Raw genomic sequence first — 15,111 nt, forward strand, 5'->3', positions numbered from 1 at the left:
CAGCCGCCCCCCTCATGCTCCGCTCCTCTCTTCCCCGCCAGACTCCTCAGGGCATGGCTGTCATCCGGAGCCTGGCAGAGCCGGAGCTCACACTTTGGGCGGCTCGTCCATCACGTGTGAGTGTGTGTGTCTCCGACAGCCCTCAAGGCACCTGACTTTGCAACTGCAGTTCACACAGAGCGTCGCCACCCAAAGCGTCACCTTAGCATGCAAAGCAGGAGGCAGGTTTGCAGACATGCTCCAAACCTCGCTTCTCAGCAGTCAGGCGTGTCCCTACCGCCCGGGAGGGGCTAGAGCCGTGTTCTCCCGCGCCCCCCGGTGAGGCCCCGGCGGCTCGTTCCTCGACCTCACAGTGAGTGGCAGGTCCTGAGACACGGGCACTTGAAACGCTGACCACCCCGAGGCCGGCTCTCTCCCCTCTTTGAAAACCTGGATTTCTGAAGCAGGTGTGAAAGGTCCTGGGCCACAGAGAGAAGAGGGGCCCCCTCTGCGGGAGCTGAGGCTGCACCGCTGCCAGCGCGACACGGGAGCTGTGCCCAGAGCACCCAGGGCTCCTGACAACCTTGACAAATGGGCCGCGGCTTCCCGCCTGGACAAGGCCCGGCGCCGAGTCACGCACCTGTTGGTCTGGAGCTTTATGAACGAGTTGGGCGACATTAACACATGCTCGGCTTCTATCTCAGGGCTCAGCACCTGCAGCTTCTCGAACACCTGGAACAGAGGGCGTGTTGTGCTTCCTGCGATGTCTGCCTGCCTCCCAGCGGCAGGGCCCGGGGGCCAGACGTGAGAGACCCTGACGCCAGCACCCGTCAGGTCGCTGGTGCCGTGATGGCGAGGGCCGGCCTTTAAGAGGTCAAAGGTGTGATGAGGGTGTTGGTGAACCCCATGAGGGCTGCTGGCGGAGCCAGGAACACGGGCCTCCTCGAGCTCTCGGACGGGGTGTGGAAGGCGGCTCGCAGACTAACCGGCCAAAGGTCCTCTCGGTGGGACCCTGCCAGGACTGAGCCTGGAGAAAGCTCTAAGTTCTCAGCGAGGCACACTGCCCCGCATGTGCCCATCCCAGAGCCTCCCTCCTTCCAGCCCCTCCGCCCCCGCTGCCCTCGACTGTCGGCTCCCACAGGACCCGCACAGAGATGGTGCAGGGCACCCGGCAGACCCAGGCCAGCGGACAGTGAACCTGATGATGTGGGTGGAATCTGACCTGCCATCCCACCGCCGCCCGAGCCCACGGAGGCAGCCCCTCCCTGGGAGCTCCAGACCCCTCTATGCACCCAGTCTCTGCATGTCACCCTTCTGAGTCCCCTTCTCCAAGGACCCTCGGGGGTGCTAGCACCCTTGGCATCTGAGACTGGACGCTGAGCACAGCTCTGGGCTCCCCGCTGGCTTCTGATTCGATTGGACCAGCTGGATTCTCCCAAGGGCCTATGTCTAAAACCATCTGAACTGACGGATGATTTTGCAAGAGGAAACTGACCTGCCCTCCCTCCCAGCGCTGCTATGTCCCGACCATACACTTAAGCTCGACTTCCTCAGCTGTAAAGAGGGTCTGGAAGCAATAATCCCCACCACGCTCGTCTCAGGGCTAGGGGAGCCACGGGGCACGCTGTGAGTGGCGGGGCTTCCTACACGGTGCGTGGTGCACAGCCTTTGGGAGCTGGACTGGGCTCCAGTGCCAGGCGAGTCCCTCCGCCAGGTGGGGGGCACCCAGTGAAGCTGCATCACTGATTTTGACTCGGACACACGTATTGCACAGGAGACTCGCACACGGACACACTGGTTCCTCCTCCCTTTCTTAGGCGTGTACCTCTGTCGTCCCCTTGAGATGGAGGTAAAGGCACCACTGGGACCTCCCCCTCCCTTGTGAGCAGCTGGCAGGAAAGCCCAGGGCCAGCGCCATGGCAAATGGCCACGGGTCAGGGAGACATCGAGGTGTGGGGGCTCTGAGCGTCTGTGAACTACACCAGCAAACTAGTGCCCAGCTCAGATGACCTGCCAGCCTCCTCCTCCCAGAAGGCACCCTGGACTTGGAGCTGAGTCAGCTGCCCTTCCGGGAGCACGTCAAGCTATTTCAGACCTTCAGGCCTTCGCGCGCACCACGCCCTCCACCCGGTCCGCTGGCCAGGCCCGCCCCTCCATGAAGTCTGGGGTCACGTCTGGGCTTCCACAGCACCTCACACACCCCAGCCCCAGCCCCGGGCGGTAGACGGATGGCCATGTGCCCGCAGGGCCCCTGAGTTGGCACCGACTCTCCCACTCACGGCCATTTCTGCCCACCTGTCCTTTACCTGGATTTGGATCTCATCAGAGAGTTCTCTGGCGAGGCCCAGCAGCTGCCCTGCTGTGGGGTCCAGAGCCTTGACCACCACCCTCAGGCCGGTGCGGCCCTTGGCCCGGCCATGCACGTTCATGGCGAAGTTGTACTGCGAAGGGAGCCGGAGCGACGCCTGCAACAGACAACAAACATGCCTTCAGGGGTACCCCAGGGCCCCAGCTCCCTAAAAGGGCAGAGCCCACAGGAGCCCCAGACCCCTGAGCTGCCTGCCAGCTCTCACCCCGCTGCCTTCCCGCTCAGGTCAGGACTTGCTAGCCAGGGAGCGCAGCCCACAGTCACCCCAGCATGAGCACAGGGCACCCCACGCTGCAATTTCACACCATCCAGGGGGGCCTGCAGAAGATGCGGGGCCAAGCCACACTAGCCAGCCTCCTCACGCAAGACTTCTCAGAGCCTTGACAAATCACGAAGGTAACTCTAGGCGTGGGTGTTTCCCTGCAGAGCCCCCATGATAGGATGTCTGTGAACAAGTCACACGCCTGGATACCATGGGAACAGTTTGGGGAAGCTCCTCCAAACTGAGGACAGGACTTTGGTCCCACCGAGTGGGCGGGGGAGGAGCTGGTCATGCATCGGACGAGCTTCCGGCAGCCTCTAGGAGACACCATCCCATGCCTGGGGCCCTCCCCAGGCCCTACCCCCACTGTCCATGGATAAGACAAGAACCCCCCTGAACAAACCCCACTGGTCCTGCGTGACCAAGGCCCCCCTGGCTGGGCCCCCCGGGTACCTTCCCCCGCCACTTAGGGTCCAGCTCACAGAACCTGGGGCAGCACCACCTCTGCAGCGCCTGCCAGCTGAGACCAGGAGGGGCTGAGGACCCCCTAGGGGGGCCTCGGGGACAGGGCTGGGCCCCGTGGTAAACCTGGAGAAAACCCCAGGGCTGCCAGGCGTCATCTTGGAAAGGGGGTCAGAAGCTACAGAGTGGGGACCCCGACCAAGACCCTGAGACATTCTGGAAATCTGTGGCTTCCCCACAAGGCTGTCGTTTTTGCTGCCTTCCGTTGGTAGGTTCCGTACTAAGGCCTCTGCAGTGGTTGGTTAGCAAGTGTGACTGAACTACTATGCTGTCCACCAAAAATCGACACAACATTGTAAACTGACTGTATTTCTATTTTTTAAAAAAGAGAGAAATGTTTTAAAAGGCGGAGGCTGCGGACAGTCTTGGGAACCTCAGGAAGAGGGGCTGGGAGCTGCGCTCCTGGACACGAGCAGGACCGAGGGCTGGGGAGGGACCCTGGGGAGGGACCCCGGGGAGGGACGGTGGTGGCAGATTTGGGAGAAGGAGTTGGGAGCCTCGAGAGGGCGGCCTGGGTGTGACGTGCGGGCCTTGTGGGCAGACATGTGGTGAGAGCACTCCCACCCGACGCCACCTGGGATGGAGGGTGCAGGGCTCTGGCAGGTGGTACCTCGTGATGCCGTCCCCGAATGTCCAGGACGTCCCGCTTGGTGACAGACCAGTGGAAGGTCAGCCCCGGCACTGCGTTCCCGAAGGAGAAAGGGTTCTGGTTGTTGCTGATCCCCGTGACGTAGACAGGCATCTGCGGGGAGAAGCCAGGCCTGTGATCCCTGCAGGCCACGGCCAGAGCCCCCACAAGCTCTGGGGCACAGCCCGGTACCTTCCTGTCTCCGTGGGGCACTGGGAGCTGAGCCCCAGTCTTCCCAGAGAGAGAGAAACAGGCCCGGCACAGGTTCAGGGGGGTGTGATGACACAGAGGAAGGGACAGATGGCAGCACCAGCCCCTCCCCCGTCCGTCCTGGACCGTGGGCTGTCACACCTTGGCTCAGAGACCCCATTCCTGGGTGACCCCCAGGGCTCTGGGACGCCTGCACCCCACTGGCAGGGCAGCTCACCCTGCTCACCCAGTCTAGTGGGAGCCCCTGCTCACGAGCAGCAGGCACGGGTGGGATTCAGTCTCCGACAACCTGAACTAAGAGCCGTCCAGAGGGCACACGTGGGGACGACGCAGCCAAAGGCGAAAACAGACCCTGAGCCAGGCTGCGAGTCGGTGCCCAGTCCTGCCACTGGCTGGCTGTGTGCCCTGGGCAGACGCCCGAAGCGTTCCAGGTGCCCTTCTCCTCCTCTGACGTGGAGACGACCCAGGAGCTACCTCGCAGGGCTGTCCAGACACCGTGCGGAGTAACATCCAGAAAGCGCTTTGAAGAGGACGCGCCATGCGGATGTTTGCCCCTGGGAGGTGCCAGGCGCTGCTCTAGGTGTGGGAAGGCGGCAGGCTAGTGGGGACGCAGACCCCACTAACTGTCTGAGCCCACACAGGACTGCACGGCAAGTGCCACGTGTCAAAGGGGCAAGGGACCCGGGGAGAGATCGCCAGGCTGCCTTCTGCAGCAGGAAAGGCACAGAAGTGAAGCCGGACCCCGCAGGTGAACAGGGCTGAGCAGGTGAAGGGCGTGGGGGATTGCTCCAGCAGGAAGAACAGCATCCTGACAGCAGCCCCCAAGCTCCCCCTGAGCTAGAACCCCGAGCCTAACACCGGCCGAGGGGCTGCTCAGGGAGCACAGACCAGAGGGGCTGGAGAGGTTCCCGCCTCACCTGGGTCCCCGTCCTCATCCGAGTGATGGGGGCGCGGATCCTCACCGCCTGGAGAAGCAGCACCTCCACTTCCACGAGATCCTAGGAAAAGGGCTTGGGGCTCAGGCGGGCTGGGGGTGAGGGCTGCGTGCTACAACGGGAGTTTCGGGAAGGGACCCCTCCAACCAAGGAGGCTTTTGCCGAGGCCGGCTCAGAGTCACGTGGCTAGAAGGCGCCACAGGAGTTCCCGCACGATGCTTCTCTTTCCGGGGAGGCCTGGCTCTTTGGGTCGCTTGCCTCACCTGGACCTGGCTGCTGCCTCTGCTGCCCCTGGGGGCGCCAGCCTGGTCCTCTGAGCCTACAGACCTGTCTGACCCAGATGCTCAGGTCAGCGATGCAGAAACGTGGGGATACTGAGCAGGGACTGTTCTCCAGGCCGGGCAGCCCTCACAGGACAGGCTTCCGACTCTCCCAACCCTAAATCCAGCCTGTTGGTCTCTGAGCAGATACAGGAACTAATGCAGGAGCCACGCAGAGTGTGGTTAGAACAGACCTTATATCCTCCTTCATTCTGAACTCCATACTCCTATTAATCTGGCCAAAGGCTAACTTTACTGGCTTCGTGGCAGTGCTGCTGAACCTACACTACCAAAACCATTAGGCCCCTTTCACACATGCTCCTGTGAGCCCACCTCCTGCGCCTTGTGACCTGGGCTAACCCCAGGCACACAGGAGGTGCTCAGCAAGCATCCATTCCCTTCCTTCCCTCCATCCTTCTCACTGCTCAGTCTCCTCCTGCCAGTCCTGGACCATCTCCTCTGCCTTGGAAGCTGATTCTTAGGGTGACCTGGACTGCAGATAGAGCTGTGAGCTTCAGACCAGAATCACATGCTCTCTGTGGACACACGGACCTTGGGCGGAGCGCCTGCCTGCCTGGGCTCAAGGAGGCGCCTTTCAGATGCAGCTAGGGGTGCAGCCCCTCCATCCATTAAGGTGAGCCAGGGCCCGGCCCCCCAGATGGAGGCGCACGGAGAGAGGTGGCCCAGCAAGGTCAGCCCGGAAAGGAGCGGTGGCCAGGAGGGACTGCGGGCTCTGTGCCCCTCAGGCCGACTCTCCAGCCAGCTGCCATTTCAGCCACGTAGGCCCCCAGGGGGAGAAAAATGGGCCAGTTCCTGAGGCTGCAACCCTTTCTTCAGAAGGAAACAAAGCAGGGCCTCCTTGGGCCTTCGTTCCACTCTCCAGGGCGTCTCTCTGAGCCCCATGTGCGGCCAGGGGCAAGCCTCACGTGCAGGTGCTTATTGTCTCCTTAAGACGGACAGGTAGACTCTGGGTAGCCACCCCCGCAACCCAAAAGAGCTTTGTGGCTTACCCGAGGCCCTTGCTGGGACAAGCAGTAAATCAATGAACTCAGTGTTGGCTCGGAGCCTGCCTCCCCTCTCCGGGGCAGCGGGCGCCAGCTCCCCATTCAGCTGTGTGTTCAGACGCTCTGGACGTGGCGGCATTTTGGGACCGCTTTCAGGGGCCCAATTCTGGACAACCAATGGGATGACTGGGCTCTGAAAAGGCTCCTGTCCACAGTCACATTGCACGAAACAAAACACTTCTTAGAGCCAGGTTTCCAGGGTGGCACTGACCACAAAGCAGATGCTTCAAGTCACCGCGGGCAAAGGACATGGGGCAGAATCCAAGCGCCCGGAGTCCTTCTCAGGACGAGGCCGTGCTCTGCCCTCTCCTTCCAGAGGCCCACAGAAGTGCCACCCCCGGGAAAGAAGGAAGCGGTCAGACTTAGAGAGCCCAGCTTTCGCCTGCTGGGAGTCAATGCCACCGACGTGGGGTGGGGGACCCTCCAGCATCTCTGCTGACCCAGAGAAGCAGTTAGGAAATGCCCCCCACCCAGAGAGGAGGCCTGGGGGACAACCTCCAGCTGAGCAGAGTCTAGTGGAGGGTCAGGGTTTCCTTTTCTCCTGGAAATATAAACCCAGGTCTGAAAAGCTACTGGTGTCCAGCTATCCTTGTTCACGGCAGCCAGGCCAGCGCACGCCTCCGAAAACACACACGTAATCCACAAAGCCTGTCAGAGCCAACAACACCCCCTTCTCTTGTACGAGAGCATCTCCAAGCCCTGCTTGAAACGAACAAAGGGAAGGAAGGAGGCTCTGATGTCAGCAATACTCGGGCAGGTCCGAGAACAGCTGCGGAGTGGCCAAGGGCACCAGCTCAGCCCTTGGGCCCAGCATCCACCAACAGGCAGAGCGGAGGGTGCTGGGGGACTAGAGGAGGTGGGACTAGAGCAGCGTCTGCTGTCACAACTGCCACCATCACTCTGCACAGGCTTCAGGACCCTGTCCCCTAAGGAGCAGCCAGGGACCCTCAGTCTGGAGAAGGACAACCTCTGGGGTGCGAGTGCACAGCCGGCCCCAGTGTGGGCGGGCGACAGGCAGGGGCTTCTGACTCAAGCAAGATCCTCAGGGAGGGGTGGTCCTCGGGGCAGAGCCCGAACCCAGTAACGGGGCTTCCCCCCATCAGGCTGACCAGCCCTGCCAGCTGCCTGAGGCCCCGCGTCCAGTGCAGCCCCCGCCGTTACCTGCGACACAGTGACGAGCTTGCCGGTCTCGGCGTCCACGGCCTGCACGACCCCGGACACGGTGCCGTTACCCACAGCGAGCCCCCGTACCAGCCCGGCGCCGTTCACCTCCGCCACACTCTCGTTGCTGATGGAGAAGAGGATGTTGGACTGAGGCTGGGGGCCGCCCTCGGAGGTGACCTGGATGGGGAGAAGCAGTGGTGCCCGTCAGCCCGCCCCCTCGGCCGGCCCCCACCTCGTTCTCAGAGGCAAGGGTGCCAACACCCCAGAGCGCCCACCCTTAGCCCGTTCGAGGGGCTCCAAGGGGTCATGGCAAAAGGCTGGCCGCGGTGGGGGGGATGTGGCCTTGGGCACCCACCTGCATCGTGGCCCCGATAATCAGCGTCACCTTCCTGGGTATCAACCTAAATGGGGGGAAGACCTGCATGTGGAGACACAAGAGAGAGGGGGCTGTTGTGTTCCAAGCTCACGCAGACGGGCAGTCATACTCCACGGTTCTGGAGACAGGGAGGCACAGTGCACGACTCTGACTCTGAGGAGGGGCTGGCGGGGGCCTGGGGTCCTGGTCGACTCTGAGGAGCCAAGAGGTCACACGAGACCTCAGCCCACCCCTGGGCCCGAGGATCTGCGGTTCACGGAGGCATGTTCTGCTGGTGTGGATGCCACCTGGGATGTGGTACAAATGCCCGCTCCCCGGCCTGCCTCAGAGCTGCGGGTCAGAGACGCGGCCCTGCGATCCGCCTTTTAATGAGCCCTCCACGAGATTGACGTGCGTCACAGTTTCCAATCCACTGCGAGACGTCCCCAACTCTCCTTTGGAAGCTTGCCTCTTTCACTAAACGTCTCCAAATTTCTACTGACAAATTGCCTTAGAATAGTTCTCCGCTTCAGATGGGGAAAGCCGGACGCGGGCACAGCGATGAGGAGGCCCCGGTCTCTGCAGCAGGGCAAAGCCCCAGCGTCCTCCTCCTGCACCCCGCAACCCCCCGGCACCCCTACAACACTCACTTCGCAGCAGCACGGAAACGTCACAAGAACGCGCCAGCCGGCCAAGGGGCTGCCTTGTGCGTGAGGATGTCTCTGCAGGGCTGTGCCGTTTATAGTCAGAAGTGACTTTCTCCTCACCAGGAGAAGGGCAGAAGCACAACCCACACCCACGGCTTCAGAACACAGACTGACCAAAAGCCCACCAGCCCCACGTGGCCGAGACCGCGGAGGACGCGGCAGGAGCTGCCCAGCGCTGGCACTGAGGGATGAACTTGGATGCGCCTTCTGAGCCCTGCCATCCTCGGCTCATGCCAACATCTCAGGCTGTGCGGGCACCAAGCCACGCGCTGAGAGATGCCGGCCCCCGGAGCGCCCTAGTCTGGGGCCTGCTGCCCCGGGAGCCCTGCGAGGAGCCCACCGCTTCCAAGGCCCCCGGCTGTTGACGTGCTTCCACACGCGCCCACATCCGCCTGCAGCTCCACCAGCCACTGCTTTCCAGCACATCAGGGGTTAAAGACTGCTCGGCCCCTCCCTTGTCCTGAGACAAGTCCCCCCTCTCCTCTGACACACCACGCCCCCCTGCCTCCCAGAGAGAGCAAAGTTACCCAGTGTCCTCCCTCCTGCTGCCCCTGGACCCCCAGGACCGGTGGAGGCCCTCTGTTAGCCAGATGGCTCCGCAGGGCGGAGTTTAGTATGGCCTCTCCACGTGCCTTCCTGGACTGTCCCTAAACCCCGAGCCCATGACAGAAAGCCCTGCTCCCCCTGCCCCACCCTAACATGCAGCAGGGCTGGGCGTCCCACGGGGCGTGAAGAGGGTCAGCTTTACCTCGATCTGCTGTGGGGCTGAGTTGATTCTCTGTCCGGCTTTATCGGTCACACTTGCGGTGAGACTGGTCTGGCCAATGGCCACGCCATGGACACGGAACGTGGCGGTGTAGTCATCTGGGGCCTCGTTGAGGGCCCTGGAGCAGAGGGAGGGGCTGAGATGTGCCCCCCAGTGCTGCCCCGAGATGCCCTCCTCTGACCCCTGACCCCAGCAAGGACTCACACCAGCGTGATGATCTGGGAGGCTGCCCGGAGCTTCAGGTCCATGAAGGTCAAGTACTTGGCCAGGAAAGGCTTCTTGTGAAAGTCCAGAACGCGCACATAAGCTTTGACCGTCTTCCCAATCTCCACCTACATCGCGGGGGACAGAGACTCGGGGTGGCCTTCGAGGGACCGAGCCCACCACCTGGGGTTCCACGCAGCTCTCTGCAAAAGCATCACCAACCTCAAACCCACAGACCTAGGCTGACCGCCAGACTCTCAGCCCATCAACAGACGAAAATGATCAAGTGCTTTACTGTATCCAAGGCGCAGAAACGACATGGCCCGCTCCTAAGAACTAACGGTCTGGGAGAGGGTTGAGTCAGGAGCATGGGTTCACAGGTACAAACTGCTATACAGGAAATGGATGAACAGCAAGGGTTTACTGCACAGCACAGGGAACTACATTCAACATCTCGTAACAACCTACAGTGGGAAAGTATCTGACAAGGAATACGCGTGAGTATTGAACCGCCATGCTGCACACCAGGAACTCACACAACGTCGTAAGTCGACTCTACTTCAATTAAAAAAAACAGCTAACAATCCAGTTAGCGAGCTTGTCCACCGCCTAGACTAGCGACAGGCACACGGGGAGTTTAACAGGTGCTCTGTGCCTCAGCGGCTCACGCCTGGCAGAACAGGATACACGCTGTAGGAACTTTGGGGAACGCTTAGTGGAAGAGTTCACGTCTGGACAGCAAATCACCAGGGACACAGACCAGGAAGGACATCCGAGGCCGAGGGAACGCTGGCTCTCAGGGGAAGAGCTGCGTGAGTGCCCGAGTCCCCAGCTGTTCTCACCCCACGAAGGCAGCACCTGACCGCGGCCTCTGTGAAGCCTGGTGCGGCTACGCCAGGCAACTTGGGAAATAAAAACGCCCTCTTTCCACTGAAGAACAGCCTAGGCCTATTATGAACTCACTTGGCAAAAGCACTTGGCATTGGTACGTTTTACTCATTTGCCACTGAAATTCCTGAGAATCCAAACCCCACGCGCTGGGGAGAAAGTTCACGCTCAGCAAGGTATGTAGCCCGTCCCAGCCGGAGGACAGGGTTCCCGAGCCCGGGCCAATGTGGGGGCAACTTCCAGCCAGGCTTCCAGCCGGGTCTGCTGGTGCCAGCCGGGATGAACACCCAGAGCCTGGGAGGCGTGTCTGCACGGAGCCCCAGGCGCCGGGCGAGCCTGGGTGAGGCCCGGTGGGACGGTGGCGAGGCGTCAGAGGACGCGAGGAAAACCCCTCCCCGCAGCCCCACCGCTTTCCTGGCTTCTGCGCGTCCACGGGGATGGAGCTGCGTCAGGAAGTCGACACTGACCTTGTCCACCACGCGGACGTACAGCTCCTGAATGTCCGAGACGTAAACGTCAGCCTTCGCGGGGGCCGGGAAGGCCAGGCACAGGTCGTGGATCATGATGGTGGAGGTGCCCGGGAGCAAAGGGTGCACCTGCAGGGTCGGAGGTGGGCGCGGTCACACGGGCTCACAGCAGCAGCCCATTGCCCGTCCGTCTCCATCTCCCAGAGACCCCGGGCCCAGGCTCAGAAGACCCTCCCCCAAACGTTGCCCTGCCCACCCCTCATCGTGAGCCCCCACTGCCCATCAGGGGTGGGCTGGAGATGTAAAATGCTGGTGCCCAGATAGATTTCAGAGAGCATTGATTTCAACTTTCCGCCATTCACAAGAAGAAAACAGAAGCTGCTCCTCAGGACACAGCGTCTCAGGGGCCGACTGAGGATTCACACCCTGGATTCCGTATTTCCTGTCCAGGCCACCTGCCCCTGCAGCTTCCCACGGGGTCTCCCACGATCCACAGGCCAGGGGTTGGCAGGCTGTGAGACGGCTGATCTCCAAATGAAGCTCTGAGAAGCCCTCATGTGAACTCCCAGAGCCTCAGCACCTGGGAACGGGCCGCAGAGGCCACCACGTCCTCCGTGTGACTCTCTGGGTCTGCCTCGTGGCCACCTTCATCTCCACCTCTGCTGGGTCTGAAGTAGAGCCCCGGCCAAACGTCTGAGTGGAACGTCCGAGCGCCTGCTTTCCGGCCTTTCACTGACAAAGGCCTCCCTTTAAGTCTTCCCTCTCTCCACCTCCTTCCGGGGACCCCACCTTTAGAGGGCTCTCTCCCCAGACACGCTGCAGCAGAATCACTGTGTCCTGCAGCAGAGGGACTTGCAGTCACTTGTCGTACTGCTTAGGTGTGCATCTCAACTGGTCTGGGGGCTGCACAGGAGGAGGCGAGCCATGGGGTCAGTGGGTGGGCCCCGCGGCTGCCTCCCGTCTCCCCCTGGCCCTGGCTTTGCTGCCTGTGGTCTTATGTTCACTGGGGGCGGGGGTGGGAGTCGGGTACAGTGAACTGTTCGGTGTTGGCAAAGCCACGATTTCAATATCAAAAACCTCTGGGGAAGAACCAGATGGAGACAACCACACAACCCCAGCACAGCCAGGCTAAAAGCCTTCAAAGGCTGCCCAGAGGGAGCCCAAATCCTCAACAAAAGATGAGGTCCCCGCCATGGCTCCGACGTCACAAGCCACCCTCCCCCACGGCCGGCACGCTCTAGCCGGCTGGGACCCGCCTGCCCGCCTCAGGGCCGCACAGCCCCTCTCAGAGATCGGGGGCGCCTCCTCCCATTGCCTCACACTCACCCTCCAGACACATCCAAGCGTCCCCCTCAGCTAAGTCTCCCCTGACGCGGGACGGTCAGGACCTTCGCCCCCTCTGCTCACTTCTCCTGGTACAGCTGGACCACCTGTCACTCCGTCCTGACGCAGACCTTCCTGCGCATCCTTTCCCTGCAGGCTGTCCTCTCCCCTCCCGCAACCTCAGGACCAAGCAAGCACCCGGCACAGACTGGCCCCCGACACGAGGCGGGGGGTGTGCTGAGCAGACCGAGATCCGGCGCACAGCTCTGAGTCGCCAGTTAACGCAGAGAGGCCGGACGCTGCAGCCTGCTCAGCTCGTCTTGGCTTGGACAGGACCCGGGAATCCTGAAAGAAGCCTGCAGACCCCAGGCACCCTCATCTCTTTGGGAAGTGCTGATTCTGGTCCAACGCCTTCAATGTGCGTACGGGAACCCAGCCTTGCAGGGTGGCGCTGGGGAGGGAACACAGTGCCTGAGCCTCCAGCTTAGGGCTCCTTCTCCCACACTTGGCCACTTCCCAGAGCCAGAGGCCACCAGCAGCCAGAGAGGAACTGTCGGGCAGGGGAGGATGCGGGGGCCTGGCAGGAAGATGCCGGGGCCGAGAGGCCCTCGCCCACAGTGGGCTGGGGACACGGAGGGCTGGCAGCTTGGCCAGGCTGAGGATTTGGCCAGGATCACTGGGCTCGAGGGCACACCAACACAGGTGAAGGGCGCCTGGCTTATTCCACACAACTCAAGTCGGTTATAAAGATCCCAGAGTGGTAGTCACGCTGGCGCTCTGAAAAGACGGTGGTGGGACCTGAGCCTTGGCCACGCCAGCCTGGTATCGAACACGCTGAGGACTGAGGGCTGGGGGCCACCAGGCCTCCAGCCTTATGGAGGACGAGTCACTGGGCTTACTACACGTCCCCCAGAGAGAAGCCACTGAAAAATTACAGAAAGAAGCTTCCTCTGAAAACACGGTCCGAGGCCCCGATCTGACTCTCCTGCAGAAGCTCCTGCCACGGGGAGTGGCCCTGGCGGTGCAGAGAAATCACACGCCGCTGCGCCAACCGCGGACAGACCCACGCAGGGTGCTTGGGAGGCATTCTCGCTTCCTTCTCTCCTTCCAAAGAGCCATTTTGCACATTTTAAACAAAGAGATGACTGGCGGCAGGGAAATCAATTCCACTGTCACTGGATTCTCCGGCAGCTAGACGTCAGGCCGCCTTCTGGGCGGCGGAGCAGAGGGGTCACCCATGGAGGGGCTGCCGTCCCCACACATCAGCCCCCTCGGGCCAACTGGACAGTAAGCAGCACTTTAAGGGCGAGCCCACCGGCCACTCCAGAGACACACTGGTCTGCAGGAATCAAAGGGGCCAGGCCCTCTCCCCACTGGGTCACACCCCTGCTCCTCCAGTCTCCAGACGCTCTTGCTTTTTGATGGACCTGCAGGGCACACGTGTGCAGGGGGAGGTAGGCAAACCCACATCCAGAGTGAGCTCTCGTTCTGAAGTGGTGACGGGGCCACCTGAGAGCCAAGGGAGGGTCCTGTCCTCTCATCTCCTTGGAGATGCTGCATGTGGAGCCAGAGGCAGCTCTGCCCGCCTGCCGTCCGCCCACACCCGCTGGGCCCCGAGGCTGCCACGTCACCGCTGCTCCTGCCTCCCTGGCATCACACTTGGCACGTGCCCCTTGGCAGGTGGCATTTGTAGGAGAGTCAGGACCCTGCTGATACCTCTGAATGTGAGCAGTGCAGTCAGCTTCTGTTTCCCATGTGTGCCCATCAACCTCTTGTGGTGGCCAGGCTGTGCCCCCAGCGGACACCCTCGAGGCCAGTGGGGGTGACCTGGGCCACACGGAAATCACAGGCACTGAGATGAGAAGCTTCACCCAGGGCCCTGGCCAGCCCTGAGGCTTCCCACAGGGCCAGGCTGGGGGCTGGGACCTCCAACCACCACCATTCTCAGGGAAACAGCAGGGCTCACCTGAGCTCATGGCCTGGCTCCCCCTGCCACTCACCCCATCTAGAGGAAGGGTCCCCTCCCCGATGCACCTGCTCGATGTGCACAACCAGGGCTGGCTACACGCCCAGGACCCAGGAGGTGCTCTCCCGAGAGCAGGGGCCCCGTCTGACCCCTCATCCCTGAGTCCCCGGTGCCTGGACCAGCCCGGTGTGAGCCAGGCCCCCATCTCTGCAGAGTGAGCCCATTAATGAAAGGTGCGAGCGTTCGGTGCACAGGGGGCTCTCTCCCTCCGCTTCGGCTTATTTTGAAACATAAGGAACTGGCGAGAAGAAAGAAACTTTTGAGTTCAAATCAGGTAAATGCTTCCATGCGTGGGCCTGCCAAAGAGGAGACAGAGCGTGCAGAGGGCTTGGAGGCCGTGTGAACAGAATGGGCCCTCTGTGCAGTGCAGTGCAGGCGTCACCAGCCCCACAGCGGCCCGGGGCGGGAGATCCAGGCCCCCTTCCAGAGGTGCTCGGAAGCCGACTTACACCCACGAGCCACTCTTGCATCTGAATGGACAGCAGCAGGAAAGAAAGAAACATCTTCCCCGAGCTAATTGAAGCCCTGTTGTGAGTTCCTTGTCTCTGTGATTAAAGGAAATGAGAATGCTGCTAATTAGCAGCTGGAAGTGCCAAAGAAATGTGTAAACGTCCTTCAGAAACAGCCTTTGGAGAGAAGCCGCAAGGACCCGTCACCGGCTGTCATCACTCTGAAAAACTCCTCCCGCACTTCGCAGAAGACACAGAGGGAGCCAGAACTCGGTTCCACCTGGAGCTTACAGAGGTCTCCGCACAGGCCCGCAGTGAGGGGAAGCAGAGGTGCGGGGGCCAAGGAGCCTCCAGGAAACCTCCTGGGGCAAAAGGATCCTGGTGGGGCCTGCCGCGTGGGTGCCGCCGCACTTCCCACACCCCATCCCAGACATGTCCTGGCTTGTGTGCGGGGGGCACTTGCCCTGCTCATTA

At 61.7% G+C, this 15,111-nt stretch overlaps 1 protein-coding gene across 5 annotated transcripts in view; it reads right to left on the reverse strand.

The window, feature by feature from the left end:
• The window catches only part of NUP210 (nucleoporin 210), an 87,437-nt gene that overhangs the window by 14,143 nt on the left and 58,183 nt on the right, over nt 1–15,111 (reverse strand). For all 5 annotated transcript variants that reach the window (XM_064496190.1, XM_064496188.1, XM_064496189.1 and 2 more), the window contains 9 exons: nt 10,840–10,968; nt 9,485–9,612; nt 9,263–9,398; nt 7,808–7,870; nt 7,450–7,629; nt 4,887–4,967; nt 3,742–3,873; nt 2,286–2,444; nt 620–711 (listed from right to left, as the gene is read on the reverse strand). In XM_064496190.1, the coding sequence (XP_064352260.1) occupies nt 620–711; nt 2,286–2,444; nt 3,742–3,873; nt 4,887–4,967; nt 7,450–7,629; nt 7,808–7,870; nt 9,263–9,398; nt 9,485–9,612; nt 10,840–10,968 (1,100 nt within the window). The remainder of the gene's footprint in view (nt 1–619; nt 712–2,285; nt 2,445–3,741; nt 3,874–4,886; nt 4,968–7,449; nt 7,630–7,807; nt 7,871–9,262; nt 9,399–9,484; nt 9,613–10,839; nt 10,969–15,111) is intronic.

The sequence above is a fragment of the Camelus dromedarius genome, chromosome 17 (genome assembly GCF_036321535.1).
Source record: "Camelus dromedarius isolate mCamDro1 chromosome 17, mCamDro1.pat, whole genome shotgun sequence".
Classification (NCBI taxonomy): Eukaryota; Metazoa; Chordata; class Mammalia; order Artiodactyla; family Camelidae; genus Camelus; species Camelus dromedarius.